This window comes from Elgaria multicarinata, chromosome 4, assembly GCF_023053635.1.
Source record: "Elgaria multicarinata webbii isolate HBS135686 ecotype San Diego chromosome 4, rElgMul1.1.pri, whole genome shotgun sequence".
Lineage (NCBI taxonomy): Eukaryota > Metazoa > Chordata > Lepidosauria > Squamata > Anguidae > Elgaria > Elgaria multicarinata.
In genome coordinates, this window is record NC_086174.1 from 89,976,517 (window position 1) to 89,993,435 (window position 16,919).

The 16,919-nt window shown below is 39.2% G+C and overlaps 1 protein-coding gene across 2 annotated transcripts in view; it reads left to right on the forward strand.

Moving 5' to 3' along the window:
* The window catches only part of FRK (fyn related Src family tyrosine kinase), a 40,858-nt gene extending 25,229 nt beyond the window's left edge, over window positions 1-15,629 (forward strand). For both annotated transcript variants that reach the window (XM_063125742.1, XM_063125741.1), the window contains exons 3-8: window positions 168-331; window positions 2,120-2,288; window positions 6,520-6,678; window positions 9,739-9,920; window positions 13,387-13,552; window positions 14,312-15,629. In XM_063125742.1, the coding sequence (XP_062981812.1) occupies window positions 168-331; window positions 2,120-2,288; window positions 6,520-6,678; window positions 9,739-9,920; window positions 13,387-13,552; window positions 14,312-14,526 (1,055 nt within the window). In that variant the 3' untranslated portion in view covers window positions 14,527-15,629. The remainder of the gene's footprint in view (window positions 1-167; window positions 332-2,119; window positions 2,289-6,519; window positions 6,679-9,738; window positions 9,921-13,386; window positions 13,553-14,311) is intronic.
* Window positions 15,630-16,919: the final 1,290 nt, after the last annotated feature.

Here is a 16,919-nt window from a genome sequence, read left to right on the forward strand (position 1 = left end):
GGTTGTACGATAAGCCATTGAGGGCAGCTGATCATAGGATTGAGCCACTGGGTACTCATTTCAGAGGACAGTTTCCTGGTTGTATATTTGACCACATGAGATCCTTGCATGCGTGATTTGTGTGCATAGTGTGCAACTCATATCTTCCTTCCTTTTTATTTTCCTAGTGCTGGATGAAAAAATTGCGAAGCACTACCGAATCAAGCGGTTGGACAAAGGCGGCTTTTTTGTGACCAGAAGGAAACCTTTTCAAACTCTGAACGCTTTAGTCAGACACTACAGTACTTCCAGTGATGGGTTGTGTGTAAAGCTTGGGAAGCCATGTATAAAGGTATTGCTAATTCAGGGCATTTTTCTGTCAAAATATAGCGAACCTTTTGGTTATTGAATGGATAAGCGCATAACCCTCCAACTAGCCATTATGATTACTTTAGGAAATCATACATAAATGCACCATTTCATTCTCAGAGGTGGCATAGCAATAAAAAAAATATGTCAGGCCATTTTTGACAAATAATTGTGTGGCTACAGGAGCGAGAAAAGCTTGGCACTTTGTGATTTATGAAGTCACAGTATAAACCTATATTGAGATGAAATTACCAAGTTCATAACTCTAGCTGTCTATAAGTACTGACTGAAAACAGCAACCTAAAACCTCATCAGGTTCCTTCCTATAGGCAATATTTCATTGTTCTAAAAGCTTGCCTAGTTGCTTTTTTAGACTAGGTATATTTTAATCTTTCAGATCCTAAATGAAACACTTGAACAGATTCATGTAACTATTAGTCAGGCCTTTCAAGCTTTCTCTATAACATCAGTCATTTCAGAAGCAATAGTATCTGAGTACACATTTAGATTTTTGATTCACTGAAAAGTTCAATTTTTATCAAATACATATTGTGTGGAAACCATCAGCTCACTCCCTGAAACTCATAGAATCATAGAACTGAAGGGGGCCTTGCAAACCATCAAGTCCAGCTTTCTCTTCAATGGAGGAGACTCATCAACTTAAAAGTCTTTTAGAATTTAAGAAAGCTATCAAGACGGATCTCTTCCGGCAGGCCTATCCAGTGGAATTTTAGATGTTTTAGGATGTTTTAATAATGTATACTATGTTTTTAATCAATTTTTATGTATTTATACTTAGTGTTGTCCCCCACCTCAATCCAAACGGAGAGGCGGGTAAGAAATAAATCCAATACACAATGACAATAAAACAACACACAAGAAATCCAAGATAAGACCAGCAGCAAGGGATTAAAAATAGCGCAGCACTTAATAAAAACCAGAAGTAAAAAACAACAGCCAGAATAAAACCATGCAATGTTCTGAAAGCACAAAAATAATTCTTAACATGGTTGGGAAAATAATAATAACAAAGATCTTTACCTGGTGGTGAAAATACCATGGTGCAGTTGCTAGGCAAATCTTTCTGGGGAGAGCATTCCATAGATGGGGTGCCACCACTGGAAAGAGCTTTTTGTAGCACTCGCCTTGGCTCCCTTGGTGGAGGGCCTTGGATGATGACCTTAGAGTCCCAATAGGTAGAGAAGGGAGCATCTACTTTTATGCTCTTTTATGTAACCTGGCCCCAAGCTGCTTAGATCTTTAAAGTTAAAATCATCACTTTGCATTGGGCTGGCATAATTTGATTGTATTGGCCAGTCACATTTAACAGACTAGCTGCCCTGTTTTGGATTAACTGAAGATGCTGGACAGTTTTCAAAGACAGCCCCATATGTAGCAAATTATAATAATCTGAATAGGAAGTTATTAGAATTATATGGTTATTAGAACCATCATGAGGCTATCTCTGTCTGGTTAGAGTTGTGGATGGAATATCAGATGAAGGTGATAGAAGAGGCTGAGCATCAGAGGCCACCTGTGCCTGTAGTGGGACCTTCAGTAAGGTACCTTACTATCTCCATAGTAGGAAACATTCAACGAGCCACATAGATTTGTAGAGAAGGGCTACTTTGTTTACTGTCCACAGTTTCTGTTTAGCACACTGTCCCTTACTCAAAGCGGGAGAAGTGGCCATCTTGGGGTAATCTCACAGAAGCAGTAGTTTTTAAAAGATCACAGAGTTTAAGTAAGTTGTTGCTTTATTCCCACCTAGACAGAAGTCCCAGCTCCTCTTGATTTGTCTTACCAAACCGTAGATCAGTGGGAGATAGACCGAAGTTCTCTGCAGCTCTTGAAAAGATTGGGTTCTGGCCAGTTTGGCGAGGTCTGGGAAGGATTATGGAATAATACCACACCAGTGGCAATTAAAACACTAAAACCAGGTATGTTGAATACCCCTCTATTTCTTATTCCAACTATTTCCTGTGATTTCATGCATGGTTAATTTAAAATAATAAAAAAAAAATAACAGTACTTTTTTAAAATGGATGTTGTTCTCTTTGTAGATATCAAACCATTTTTAAATGCTAATTTTAAAGCTGGGGTAGAAAACACATGACCTGCTAGCCACATACAGCCACTGCTGCCCCCCAGTCACTGCTGCCTGGTTAAATTTATGGTGGCAGCAAAAGTACCCAGTAGTTTGCTGCCAAATAATTTCCTGAAAAGTTCAGCAATGTGACAGATACAGGACTGCAACCTAGGGCCCCCCACCTCCACCCCACCTCCCAAAGTTTATCTATCCCATTTTCTAACGTAAAGTATTTAGTTTGGTACTTTCTTAGTTTTTCCACCAGGACATTACTTTTTCTTTTCTTTTCCTTCTTTTTTCACTTGATATGTTCTTTTACACATACCCCCAATGTAATATATATATAAAAAAACCAGTGGGCCAGAGAAGCCCCGCAGCACCTCAACTGATTAGTAACTGGGACTCCCTGCTTTTCCACAGCATTGCTGTTATCTGTGGGCCTCACTCTTTTTCTTACCTGTTGCTATGTCCCAGCTAGAACATAGGATTATAGCCCCATTTACAGGAAGTATAGCCCCATATGAAGAGTACTTGTGAGAGGTACTGCTTCCTTTACTGCCCATGGCTTCTGTTTAGCACACTGTCCCTTAATTAAAGCATGAGAAAAGCATTTTTTGATAAGGCAAAGTTCTTAATCACATCAGCTCTATAATTGTCAACACCGGTACAATGCCAAGGCAGGTCTTCCCCATCATGCCTGGTTGTGAAGGGAGGGGTCAGACCATGTGTCCCCATTGCCTTCCATACTTACAACAATTAGTGCTGGGCCCCCAAAAATTGAACATTCCATTTTCAGCATTTCATGGGGGTGGGGTGGGGAGGAAATGAAAATTCTGGCAAAAGAGGCTGCAAGTGGTAAGAATTCCAGAGGATGTTCTCCTTGGGGAGGGTTTCTACATCCTTTTTTTTAAGTGTAGAAAGTTTTGAGGGGTTATTTATTTATTTATTTTTAAAAAACCTACACTTGCAGGAGCTCAGATGTTCTTCCTGAATGCCTATTGGAGAGGGAGAGGTCACATGGTCTCCAATCGGAATCCATGAAAAACTGTCTGGCTCCTCCAAGTGCCAGGGGTGTTTTCTCCCACACTAGAGGCATTCAAGAGGCAGCTGGACAGTTATCTGTCAGGTATGCATTAATGTGGATTCCTGCATTGAGCAGGGGGTTGAACTTGATGGCCTTATAGGACCCTTCCAACTCAACTATTCTATGAATCAATGAAATTCAATAACTGACAATTTGCTTCCATTTCATGATGCCTTTCATGATAACTGACAATTTGCTTCCATTTCATGATGCCTTAAATCAGCTGCTTGGGGCAGCTGCCTCATTCAGCCTAATGAAGGGCTGGCCTTGTTTTGTTTGAGGCTTCTTATCTTTGCTCCTCATGTACAGAGGAAAGGATAAGTTATGCCCACTAAAGGTCATAATAGCAACCAAGTTTTTCCATCTGAATGTACCCAGTGTTATCAGATTCCATGACTGTCTTCCAGTTCGTCTCAGTCTGAAATCCTCCTAAGCTTGTTAAGCTAAAATTTGATTACTGGCATGACATTTTGGGTACAATAATGGTGTTGACTGAAGCTAGTGGCTATGGGACTGAATTCCAGTTTCTATTAAGGTGAAAAGAACACAGCCAATATCCTTTAAAAACAACAACACTGGATGCTGATAAGATTTGCTTAAATTCTCCTGGCATTATTTGACAAATAGTGAATTTAAATGTCATATCAAATGTATTTGTTTAAATCATGTAACCTCACTTCCCCAAACTGGTGCCCTCCAGATGTGTTGGATTACAACACCCATCGTCCCTAACCAGGCTGGGAAAGGCTGATGTTTGCCATTTTGATTTTATATTTGTTTTCGATGGCCATGTTTTAGTTATAGTGTATGGCTATATTTTTTTATTATGAATTGAATCTCATACCCTGCATTACAAGGCAGGTTATATATAGATTTTTTTCAAAATACATAAATAATTATATATATACACACACACACACACACACCACTTCTCTTATTAACTGCCCAGGACAAAATAGATATATTAATTTTAATTTAATTCAAACTATTTTATTTTGAGATTTCTTGAGACATTTAGAAATTTTTATGTATGGCTAATCATGAGTCATATTTTTATTTTCATGTTGGTAGATGATAGGACTTATCAAAGGCTTGTTGAAATATGCCCTCTAGCGTACAAAATATCAGTCTATTCTAAAGATGTAACAGAATATTATTGTGAGGCGGGGAAGAAACATTTTATCCATTTAATAAAAGACAACATTTCTAGGGACATAGATGGTTTCAATGTTATACCATTCAGAAGTTTCACAAAATAAATCTACATTTACTCCAAGCCATTTTCTCCCAGATTGGCTACAAACTGATCTTTGATCCTGCAAATGCTAGATTGAAAATCCAAATTATTAGTCTACAGCCTTTAGAAAGGCTTCAATTAACCTCACAGAGAGAGGTACACGATTCCTAATTAAACTGGCAGCAATCTTCATAAAGGCAATGCAGTCCTATGAAGCATCTATAAGATCTTTGATTAATACATTTGGGTTGGGTTGGGGTTTTTTGGGGGGATTTTTTTTAATGGTATCTGCTGAATTTATAAGACTACAAACCCGTCATGTTGTTACAGTTTTCATTTTATGTACTCTGGCACCAGTTCTGCTGTTGGGTTTTCTAACTGCTGAATACTATTCAGCTGCCCTTTAATTTGCTGTCTTGTAAGGAGGGTAAATGACAACCACTAACACCACCAAAAGATGCCGTACAAGAGTAGAATGCATCCCATAGCGACAGCCTAGTGATTATTTGGCAAGAGCTATAAATGAATACACAGCTGAAGACAACTTGAACTACACCAGTGTGCCTAGGACATATGGGTGTGTGTGACTTTCCCCCCATGTAACCTTGGTTTGAAGGGAGACTGTCAGAGAAATGTGACATGCATTTGTATGTAATGTCTAATTTGGCTGTAATGTATCACATAAATTCCCAGCGATATTTTATTTATTTATTTGATTATTTTGTTTGTGGTTCCCTTCAGACTTCATATGACAAAATGCTGTTGTAAAAACTGCCCCAATTATAGTAAGATAATACGAGTCTGTGTCCTGCACACATCTAGCATATAAACAATTTATAAGACACCCGTTCTCACCTTTGCCTATTCTACTTCCAGCCTCACCATGGTGACACTTACATAGGAGGTGGAACCTAGGACACAGCCTTATACTGAGTAAGACCATTGGTCTATGTAACCACACTGGTCATTGCAGCCCAGTAGCCCACACTGACTGAATGCCAGTGTCAGCCTAATACACAAAGAAAAAATTGAAAGCCTTTTTTTCCTAATTTGTAGCTGTTTCTGTCCACTGAAGACATATTTTCATGTATTTTCTTACGACTCTCGACATAGCTGGATTGCCTTTTATAAGGTTTTGTGAAGTCTGATTTTCTCCAGGCATTTGGCAAGTTTATTGCCTGAAAGGTGCGGCAGAACACTGTATCCTGCTCCTTGGCTGGGATGCTTACAATAAAATTCTAAGCAATAAACATCTTCTATTCCAAGGTATAATGAGCTGCAGCGATGTAGCTTGGAGGTGATGAAGAAGAAAATGGTTATTGTTTGGGTCTGTAGCTAAAGGGATTGATGCAGACAACTAAGATGTTGAAAATTATTGCACAGTTTCTAATCATGGTTCCATTTTTAGTTTCTAGGAGCAGTAGTGAAACCAATAAACAACAGCTTTAGTCATAACATGACCAACAGCCTTTATGTTGGGGGAGATAAACACAGCTACAGTTGCTATAGGTTTTTGTTGTTGTTGGCATTGTTAAATTAAACTTGAGAAAAGTCATAAGATTCAACCTGTTTTCTCCTTTACCATTTTACTTGCATGAATTCCTTACTTGAATAACTTTAGAGGGTTTGTGAGTTAATGTTTATACTAGTTTACAAAAAGAAGGAGAGTGTTTCTAGTCATTTCCACAAGACTGCAGGCTGACAAGAATGCCCCTTAATAACACGAGCTGATTTTTTTGTTTGTTACTGTTTTCATTTCAGGGTCAATGGATCCAAAGGACTTCCTGAGGGAAGCACAGATTATGAAGAATCTGAGACACCCAAAGCTTATACAGCTGTATGCTGTTTGCACTTTAGAGGATCCAATTTATATTATTACAGAACTGATGAGACATGGAAGTCTGCTAGAATACCTCCAAAGTTAGTAGGAAACATTTCATTTGGGAATGTTGAATGCAGATGAGCAGTGCAATAAACTCTTATTGGTTATGAAGGCGGTATTGTAATGACTGATGAAGCAGACAATAAAATACAGTCTTCAGTTGTAGATAGCAAGAGCTCTCTTTATTTCTTATGTATGCAAATCTGCACCAAGAATGTAAAGAGGATGCAATATTTTGCTAGGCCTTTCATTACAGTGTGTGGATATTCCATCACAGAAGGTCTGTAAAGGGCATGAAGGTTTAAGTAGTATTGATTGACTGACTAATTTCCGTCAACATGCAGCAGATGTGAAATAATTAGCAGGAAAGGATCTGTGGGAAAAGCAGTGGCCAATTTGGTATTTGCATTTTATTTCTTGTCTACTTTTTTTGTCTTCCTTCCTTCCTTCCCCCATTTTATCATAGCAATAACCCTGCGTGGTAGTTTAGTTTGAGAGATTCAAGCTGGTCCAAGGTCATCCAGTAAATTTCCTGGCTGAGCAGGGATTTGAACCCAGATCTTCCTGGCCCATGTCCATTTCTCACATGATTGCTTACATGTTAACTCTGTTTTTCACATGAAAAATGTCCCTGTCATCACATCAAGCAGTCAATATATGAAAAGAGGTGAAGTCTTTTCTTCACTATGTACAGTATAAAGGCTTTTCATTGGTGCATCCTTGTGAATAATATTGCTTGGAGATTTATAAGGCCTGCGAGAATCATTATATTACTGTGGCCTAAGGTTTATCCTGGGATCGTACAGGGTTCACCCCTGCCTGAGCACTGGATCCCCTGTGTGTCACCTAGATGAACAGGTTTGACCCCTGGACGATCCAGGGATAAACCTTAGGTCTAGCTATGGCCTGTGTGTCCTTCCTTTTCCACTGAATAACCATCACAAGTCACTACAAATGTGATTAAGGAAGAAGCACCTCTACATTATAGGGCGTAGCATTTAGGCAGGCCTTGGGCCCTCTTATTTTAGATATCAAGGCCTTACTGTCTCATCTGTTTTATCAGAGATGTGCATTGTCTTTATAAAACAGACATGAGAAGTGGCCTTGCAAATTACAGAAGAGTATTTGTGCTAACAAAAAATGAAAATGAAAACAAAGTGTCTGTGAGTAGATAGTAGCACAATGTCTTCTCAGAAGCAAGTCCCACTGAGTTCATTGAGATTTACTCCCAGGTAAGTATATATAGGATTCATAGTAGATCAGAGCTGGGGAATCTGTGGCCCTCCAAACGTTGCTGGACTCCACTTCCCATCAATCCCAGCCAAATTGGTATGATGAGAGTAGTAATTCATTAATATTTGGAGGACCACAGTTTCCCCAGCCCTGATCTAGATTAATAATAAATATTGAAAATCAAAATGTGTACAAAATGCATACTTTAGGATAAAATACATTTAAGGAGGTGCAATTTATTGTAAAATGCATTAATGCGACATTTCACATGTTCATAAACATAATTTGCAGATTGGTGGGGAAACAGGATGGAAAAGACTGATGAATGAAGAACCTACATATAGCAAAAGCACACTGATCAATCCATCCTTAATTGAACTCCAGACAGAACTTAAAACAGTGGACTGTCCAGGACAAACTGAAGACACTTGACCAGCCTATTTTTGAAGGGGGACATTTGCATTCCAACACCATCAGGGACTTTGCATTCCAGCACCCTCATTCAAATCTTGCCCAATCTTTACTGAGGACAGCTCAATACTAAACAGAAAAATTCAGAAGGAAATACACTTTTCATTTATGTTTTCACATGTGAATCCATTTAAAAATGGAACTAAAATAATATAGTGTTGCTGCTCAAATGTCATCCTGTTATCTGAGTTTGAAAGAAATTTAACATTCATGCTTGTAGACAATGAATGTCACAGCAGTACAGCCACATCTTGCAACCCCACTTAAAAGCCCAAGCCTTCAAATCACATTAGCAATGCCATGAAATACATGAATTTACTCATGTGATTTATAGGCTGGGCAAAGAACTTCAACACCCTTATTTTGTGGGTGTGAAGAAATGATTCATGGGAAAGCAGAGAAGGAACGAGTATTTTGGATGTCCGTGGCTCATGAGATTTATCATCCTTCCAGGAGTTACGTCTGCTAGATATAATGGATCAACCTCCGTTATATTTTTTGCTTAGCAAATGGTAATTTGCATTTCTTGGTGAAACATAATTGCCATAAAAAAGATATAGTAGTAGATGTAATGTTTTGTATTGTTATTCTAATAACAAAATTTTAGAACAAATACTCTGAATTAAATAATGGGTATCAAGGTGGTCCTATGTAGGTTTCAGACTGGGGTGGGTCTGTTGCCTTATATAATACAGCATGTGTAATATAAACCTTAACTGTCAGTGTGCAGCCCAATCTTGTCCAAGTTTATTCATAAACAAGTCCCAAGGAAGTTTGCATATTGTTAATAGCATTCATGAGTAATGCTAAGATTATTTTAAGATACAATCCTATGCAGAGTTACCTGGGAGACTTAATTCTGAGTTGACATGCATATGATTGCAATACAGTCCTTCCATTTTGACTTGAGATGTGTCACTTGTCATGCCAACAGAAGGTATAAAAGAGCCATTTTTCAAATGGCTGTTCTAGTTAATGTCACTTTAAAAAATTGATCTAATACAGACCCAGATTTAACATCACTTATTAAAATAGGTCCAGATTAATTATGATAGTCATTCATTTATTTGTGTTCCTGTTTTCATCAGATTGTGCTTGGTGCACTTTACAATACATTAAACAAATTACAACAATAAATGTAACAATTCAAGACAGAATTTAAACAATGGCAAATATGACATGTTGGATGTATGTTATTTAGAGAAACTATAAGTCTGCAAGTGACCTTCCTACATTGGCTGCTATTAATCAGTAGTAATCTTTGGGTTTGTGATTTTAATCTTTGACTTGGTTTTCTTAAATCACACTGCCATCTTTATCAATTTGTTCCCTCAAGGCTAGGAGATGCTCTGCCCCCCACCCCCATTCATCTAAGTTATTTTTGTTCTTTACAGATGATAGCGGTTTGAGGATCCATTTGCCCCAACAGGTGGACATGGCAGCTCAAGTTGCTTCAGGAATGGCTTATCTTGAGTCTCAGAACTACATTCACCGTGATTTGGCAGCCAGAAATGTCCTTGTTGGTGAACACAATGTTTACAAAGTGGCAGATTTTGGACTTGCACGGGTTTTTAAGGTAGTCTGGAGTAGTACATTTATATATATATATTTTTATTTTATTTATTTATTTATTTATTTATTACATTTTTATACCGCCCAATAGCCGAAGCTCTCTGGGCGGTTCACAAAAATTAAAATCATCATAAAACAACCAACAAGTTAAAAATACAAATACAAAATACAATATAAAAAGCACAACCAGGATAAAACCATGCAGCAAAATTGATATAAGGTTAAAATACAGAGTTAAAACAGTATAATTTAAATTTAAGTTAAAATTAAGTGTTAAAATACTGAGTGAATAAAAAGGTCTTCAGCTGGCGACGAAAGGAGTACAGTGTAGGCGCCAGGCGGACCTCTCTGGGGAGCTCATTCCACAACCGGGGTGCCACAGCGGAGAAAGCCCTCCTCCTAGTAGCCACCTGCCTCACTTCCTTTGGCAGGGGCTCACGGAGAAGGGCCCCTGTAGATGATCTTAAGGTCCGGGTAGGTACATATGGGAGGAGGCGTTCCTTCAAATAACCTGGCCCCAAACCGTTTAGGGCTTTAAATGTCAATACCAGCACTTTGAATCGGGCCCGGACCTGGACTGGCAGCCAATGAAGTTGTAAAAGGACTGGCGTAATGTGATCTCGCCAGCCAGTCCCTGTTAGTAAACGGGCTGCCCTGTTTTGTACCAGCTGAAGCTTCCGGACCGTTTTCAAAGGCAGCCCCACGTATAACGCATTGCAGTAATCCAAACGAGAGGTTATCAGAGCATGGATAACTGTAGCTAGGCTATCACTGTCCAGATAAGGGCGCAGTTGGTATATCAGCCTAAGCTGATAAAAGGTGCTCTATGGATATGGATATGCTTGGGATCCACAATCATCATGCAAGGAAATACATCATTATTTTATTGAACTCATGCCCTGGGGTGTGGTGAGTTCTACTAGGAATACCTAAGAATATTCAGAGGCAATACTCATATTCAACATTCATATTCAGAGACAGTATATCTGTGGTTACCTAATATTGGGAATGAGCGTCATCATTATGTCTTGGTTGTTATGTTTCTAGGAGATGCTTTCTGGCTGTTGCCGGACATATAGATTCAACTAAGGGTATTGGGGGGGGGGGGGAAATCAAAGAGTATTGAAGGAGAGCTTATATTCTGTAAAGAAGTATGCAACTTTTATTTTTATCAAGGGATGAATGTATTCTTAGGCTGCAAACTCAATTTTTTTAGAAAACTAATAGATTTGTTTTAAAATTGGTCTGTAAAATGAAGAAATGAAAATAACTCTATTAATTTTGCACTAGCATCTACAGCGTTCATTTAAAAACTTGGGGTATTGTAAAGTAGCCCCAAGGGTTTGGGGTATGTGCAATAAAAATTGGAGAAAGTGGGTTTGAAAGAGGAAGCTGACTAACCTTAGCAAACCTCAATTACAAGTAAATAATTCTCCATTTATTATCCAGTGTCTGTCAGCTTACTTTGCCTTAATTAATTGGTGCACTTTGAACCAATATATTAATTTAAATCTCTGGGAGTCTGCATTTTTTTTTAGCCCTGGAACTGTTTAACTGATGATTATCAAAGTCAATGGCCCTTTAGTACCAGCAATTAATCACAAAACAAAGGTTCCTGAATGTATTAGCTCTTGCTGTCACTTGGTCTTCTTATTGAAGGCCAGACATGAGTCCTGTGCCTCTGGTGCCAACAGGAGGCTTGCACTGCTGTCATTTCCAAATTCAGGATGTGCAGTGGTAGGTCCCAATTAATCATAGGCAGTTTGATATTGCAAGCACACTCGGCAAAATAAGGCCTAGGGACAAATGAACAACAATTCTATCTGCCTTGCACTGTTTGGCAAAGAACATCTGTAAAATCCTATTAATTTAAAGGGCTTTATTTACAATGAACAAGCAATTTCAATATATTGGTATTAGGTTTATAACCTGTAAACCACCCAGAGAGCTTCGGCTATAAGCCTAAGTACACCAGTTGCTGGGGAACATGGGTGGGAGGGTGCTGTTGCACCATGTCCTGCTTTGTCGGTCCCTGGTTAACAGCTGGTCGGCCACTGTGTGAACAGAGTGTGCACTAGATGGACCATTGGTCTGATCCAGCATGGCTCTTCTTCTTCCCCTGAATTAGTTCCTATTTATTTATTTATTACATTTTTATACTGCCCAATAGCCGAAGCTCTCTGGGCGGGTCACAAAAATTAAAACTATTGAGAACATAATAAAACATCCAACAATCTAAAAACCCAAATACAAAATACTATATAAAAAGCACAACCAGGATAAAACCACACAGCAGAAATTGATATAGGATTAAAATACAGAATTAAAACAGCAAAGTTTAAATTTAGGTGTTAAAATACTGAGAAAATAAAAAGGTCTTCAGCTGGCGACCCACTATACCCACTTACCTGGGGATAAGACATTGAATTCAGTGGGACTTAATTCTGAGTAGATATGTATAAGATTTTACTGTAAAGAAAATTTATGGAAGGAGCATTCAGTATCTCTTGTTTCCCCCAACATCTATGCAGTCCACATCCCACATTTTTCAGGAGGGCCCCCCACCCTTTCAGAGGCTTTGGAGAGAGGACGGGTAGCAGGTGGCTGAAGTGGGGAGGAGGGGATGGGAAACTTTCCTCTGTGAACTTCTTAAAATCCTAAAACTTAGGATCTAAGTCAGTTTCTTTAAAAAATATATTGCAAATAATTCCCCCAAAGTCTATTACCACCCTCACATACCTCAGTCATTATCAAGGGAGCTATTGGGCCTATTGCCCTATAATACATCTTATTACATTCCATAATTTGGTCCCATTTCCTTCTTCCATCCTGAGGATAATGCCCATCTCCCATGATCTGGTCTGCTCACCTCCATCCCTTTCCATTATATACCTCTATTTTTCTCTCTTTGTTGTTCCTGGCACTCAGACAGCTATATATACTGTAGCTGCTGAATAATGCAACTTTTGCCCCAGTGAATATATCCATCATATGTTTTACTTTGATGATAGCCCTTGTAGCTTGTCACATCAGGATGACAAACATTAGAAGTCCCTTCCTGACATTCTTGTGCCATTTTGAATGCCTCCCTTTCCAACCGTTCCCCGCTTTCCTGATTTTCTTTTTCTGAGGTTATGCTCCTGCTTTCCTTATGTGGCAATGGGAATATAGCAAAGCTTCAGTACCAGCAAAAGTGCTAGTTCTTTGAATAACAGGGCGTTGAGGCTAATTCTTAGAAGTCATGAAGCAACAAAGGAAAAGAGGCCTTTTAATTAGGATGTTGAAAAATGTCCACTTCACATTTTAAGATAGTTTAACAGGTATACTTCAGTTAAAAATGAACATGTGTATGACACCACATAATGCCCCTCCCCAAAAATCTACCTGTTACATAGACAGCTCTTGAAGCAAAGTAATCCTATAAATTCAGTCTTCATATTACGATATTGTTTCTTTTTTATATGCAATAGCTAGAAAATGAAAATGTATATGAAGCCAAACATGAAACAAAACTACCTGTGAAGTGGACAGCTCCTGAAGCCATCCGTTCCAATAAGTTTAGCATTAAATCTGATGTCTGGTCATTTGGAGTACTCCTTTTTGAAATAATCACATATGGAAAGATGCCTTATGCAGGTGAGTGGTTTGTTTGAAAATAATATTTTCAATACATTTGTTTGGTGGGCCTTGCTGGTCTTTTTTCCTTTCTTTCTTCAGTTGATTGGAAGCAATTTCAAATTCTGTATGTTGAAGAAATGTTTTTGAATGATGCTAATTCACAGCAAAAGGCTAGCAGAAGCCAGGGCTGGGCACTACCATTAGGCAGAATGAGGCACCCACTTTAGGCAGCAGATCCTGAGGGATGGGGAGTAGCAATGAGGTAGTACAGGGCAATGTGTGCCCCATGGCTTGCCCTACATCCCCTAAACTGGCCTGTTGACAACAGGTACAGTGGAGGACACTGTCTTGTCTCTCGTGTTTGAAGTAAGATTCAAGTGCCAGCCTGGTTGGCTCCTATCCATGTTATGGAGGGTGGGTGGGTAGGCATCTTGTCCTTCACCTTGGGCAGCAAAATGTCTTGGGCCAGCCATAATAGAAGCCTATTAAGTACAATCTAAAGCTAGTTCACTCCAGCCTTCCATAATTGCTTAGATGGAGCCATTTCAGTTTTCTGTGGTTCCTTAGCCAGTTGGTCATACTCCTAGGCTAATAATGTTCTCCACTAGAAAGGCAGTAAGAGAGTTAAAGAAGTTGATTCTCTGTCCACACACATATATTAGAAAGAATGCATCACTGAAGGATGATGTTTGTAGGATTATTATCCTTTATTTTTTTAAATTGTGGATGGTCACTTTACATGTGCTTCAGTGTCAGACTTTTAAAATTCTATTATAGGTTTGATGGGTTTTCAAGTACTCCAGAAACTGGATCAAGGATACAGAATCCCCCAACCAGCTAACTGTCCTCAAGAGCTGTACAACATCATGCTACAGTGTTGGAATGTCGAACCCAAAGATCGCCCAACCTTTGAAACATTGCACTGGAGTCTGGAAGATTATTATGACATGGATTCGTCATCCTATGCAGATGCAAATGCTTTTATACAATGAGCCACAAATGTTTCCTACTGATAATTGAATTAAAAAATATTCTCCCCTGCCCCCAAAACACACAACATCCCTTTAGCAAATATGTTCCATTATCTTTAAATGTCAACTAGTAAAACATAAATGCACAACACAGAGGACTCAACTATGTATATAAGTCTAACATCTTCACAGTCAATCCATGCTTTAGGAACATAGGGAGCTGCCATAAACTGAATCAGGCCATTGGTCCATCTAGCCCAATATTATTGATACTGACTGGCAGAGACTCTCCAGGGTTTCTAGTAGGATTCTTTCCTAGCCCTACCTTGGGATACCTAGGATGGAATCTGGGACCTTCTACATGCAAAACATGTGCATTATCCCTGAGTTAAAGCCCTTAGATGAAGCAGACTCTTGTCTGTGAGAGCAATATGTTTCTTAGGTTGCCACTTTGGGGATAGGGTTCAGCACTTTGGATAGTTCCTTTAGAGTTGTGGCTGGTTCTGACTGAAACCCAGAATGGATAAAAAGCCCCACTGAAATTGGAGTCACCAGCCTCTAGTTGCTACGTCCAACTAAGGCAGCTATTTCTCTGCAATTTCCACCCAAGTAACTGTGAGCTCAGTCTAACCTCAAAATAGACAAATGGGGAGGTTAAAATAGTGATGAATCTTAAGGAATGCAAGCTTATTAAAATCTGTGACAATACGCCAAGATCTTGATGGCAGTAGTTTGTCTTGTAAGATTAAGCAAACTGAAACCTGCAGAATTTTTATCTTTTTGCTGTGCAATGAAGTTACTTTTCTATTTATTATTTAAACAGGAGATGGGAAAGAGCACAAATCATAAACAGATAGATGCTGCACAATAGGCATTATAACATTGCACTTTTTATATATCGGCCTGGGTTATTTGTTAGTCTTCAGATTCCACTGCTTATCTGCTAAATCCCATCAGTTGGTCATTATGAAGGAATTTGATTGCTGTTGTGCACAGCAGGACCTGTGCAAAAATACATATTTTCTTTCCTGTTCTTTCTCTAAATACCCTGTGGCTACAATTTTGGCAATGATGCACTAAAGGTCTTTGTTCTACATGGAGCGGATGGATATATGCTTCAGAGAAAAATGGTGGTACGTGTTGAAGAAAATATTAGCATTCTGTAGAAATAAAGTGATTCTTAAAAGAGTCTGTCTTTCTTTCAGATGATGAGCTAAAACTGATAATGCAAATGGTAATATAAATTTGTTTTTGTAATTTGCATATTATAAACCTTTAGATGTGATGCTGCCATATACCCCTGCAGTACAACCTGTTAGAAGATATGAAAGAGGTTCTATTTTGAATTCCTTTCAAGCAGTGATTTGTAACACTACAGATGAAGTACAAACCCACCCATCAATTCCTCTGATGTGGATTTCTGCTTTTCTTTGTCTGACCATGGAACTTGTTTTATCCCTAGGTGGAGTTGCTATTGACTCCAGCAATCCAACAGAGCTTCTAGTCTCTGCACCCATGACTATATTTTGGTCAGTGCCGGTTTGACGCCACCTCCCTCTCAAACTCTGCACTTTCTTTCTCCTGGGGTGGGAGCACGGATTTCTGGGCAGCCATCCAGGTACCGGAGCCGGCCCTGTCCTCTTCCTGGTGGAAGGCGACCAATCGCTGGTAGCCTTTCACCAGGGACCGCCCCCAGATTGTCCTCGGAACGATGTCGGATGGCGTAAGTGCCATATTGACATTGCTCTGATTGAAAGAATTCGAGGTGAATCCCTGACTTTTTCAAACTGCGGCTTCGTAGGAAAGCTCCGTGGTGGCTGTGAGGCTGCATCTGCGTCATCTAACCAAAGCAACACAGATCCACAGCCACCGTCGGGCTTTCCCCATGTTTAGGAGGCCCAATCAAGTAGTTAGGTTGACCTATGGGAATGTGGGGGAGGGAATGTAAAATACTGACGACGTATTTCTTCAATTCTAAGACGGACTCCCCCCCCCCATATAAACATCTCTAAAAATGGGGTGCGTCTTAGAATCACGGGTGTGTCTTAGGGGTTTTTTTTTTCCTCTTGGTGGTACTGAAATTATTGTGCATCTTACAATCGATGGCGTCTTACAATCGAAGAAATACGGTATTGTCCATGACACCTGCTTTGTACTACTGTAGCTGCTATTTAGGTAGACTTTTTTTTTTTGCCTTTTGGTTATTAGATCTATTTATAGACCATTTTCACATATCATTTGTTTATATGCAGGGGGTGTTTTTTACATTGAGGAGAGTTCAAACATGGATGTCCCACCTGCCTAAAGCAATAGTATAGTCCCAGGATGGCTGAACTGCATTTTCTTCCCCCGCCCCCAATGTGCAGCTTGGTTTTAATCTAATAGATGACATTGCATAACAGATCATTTCCAAG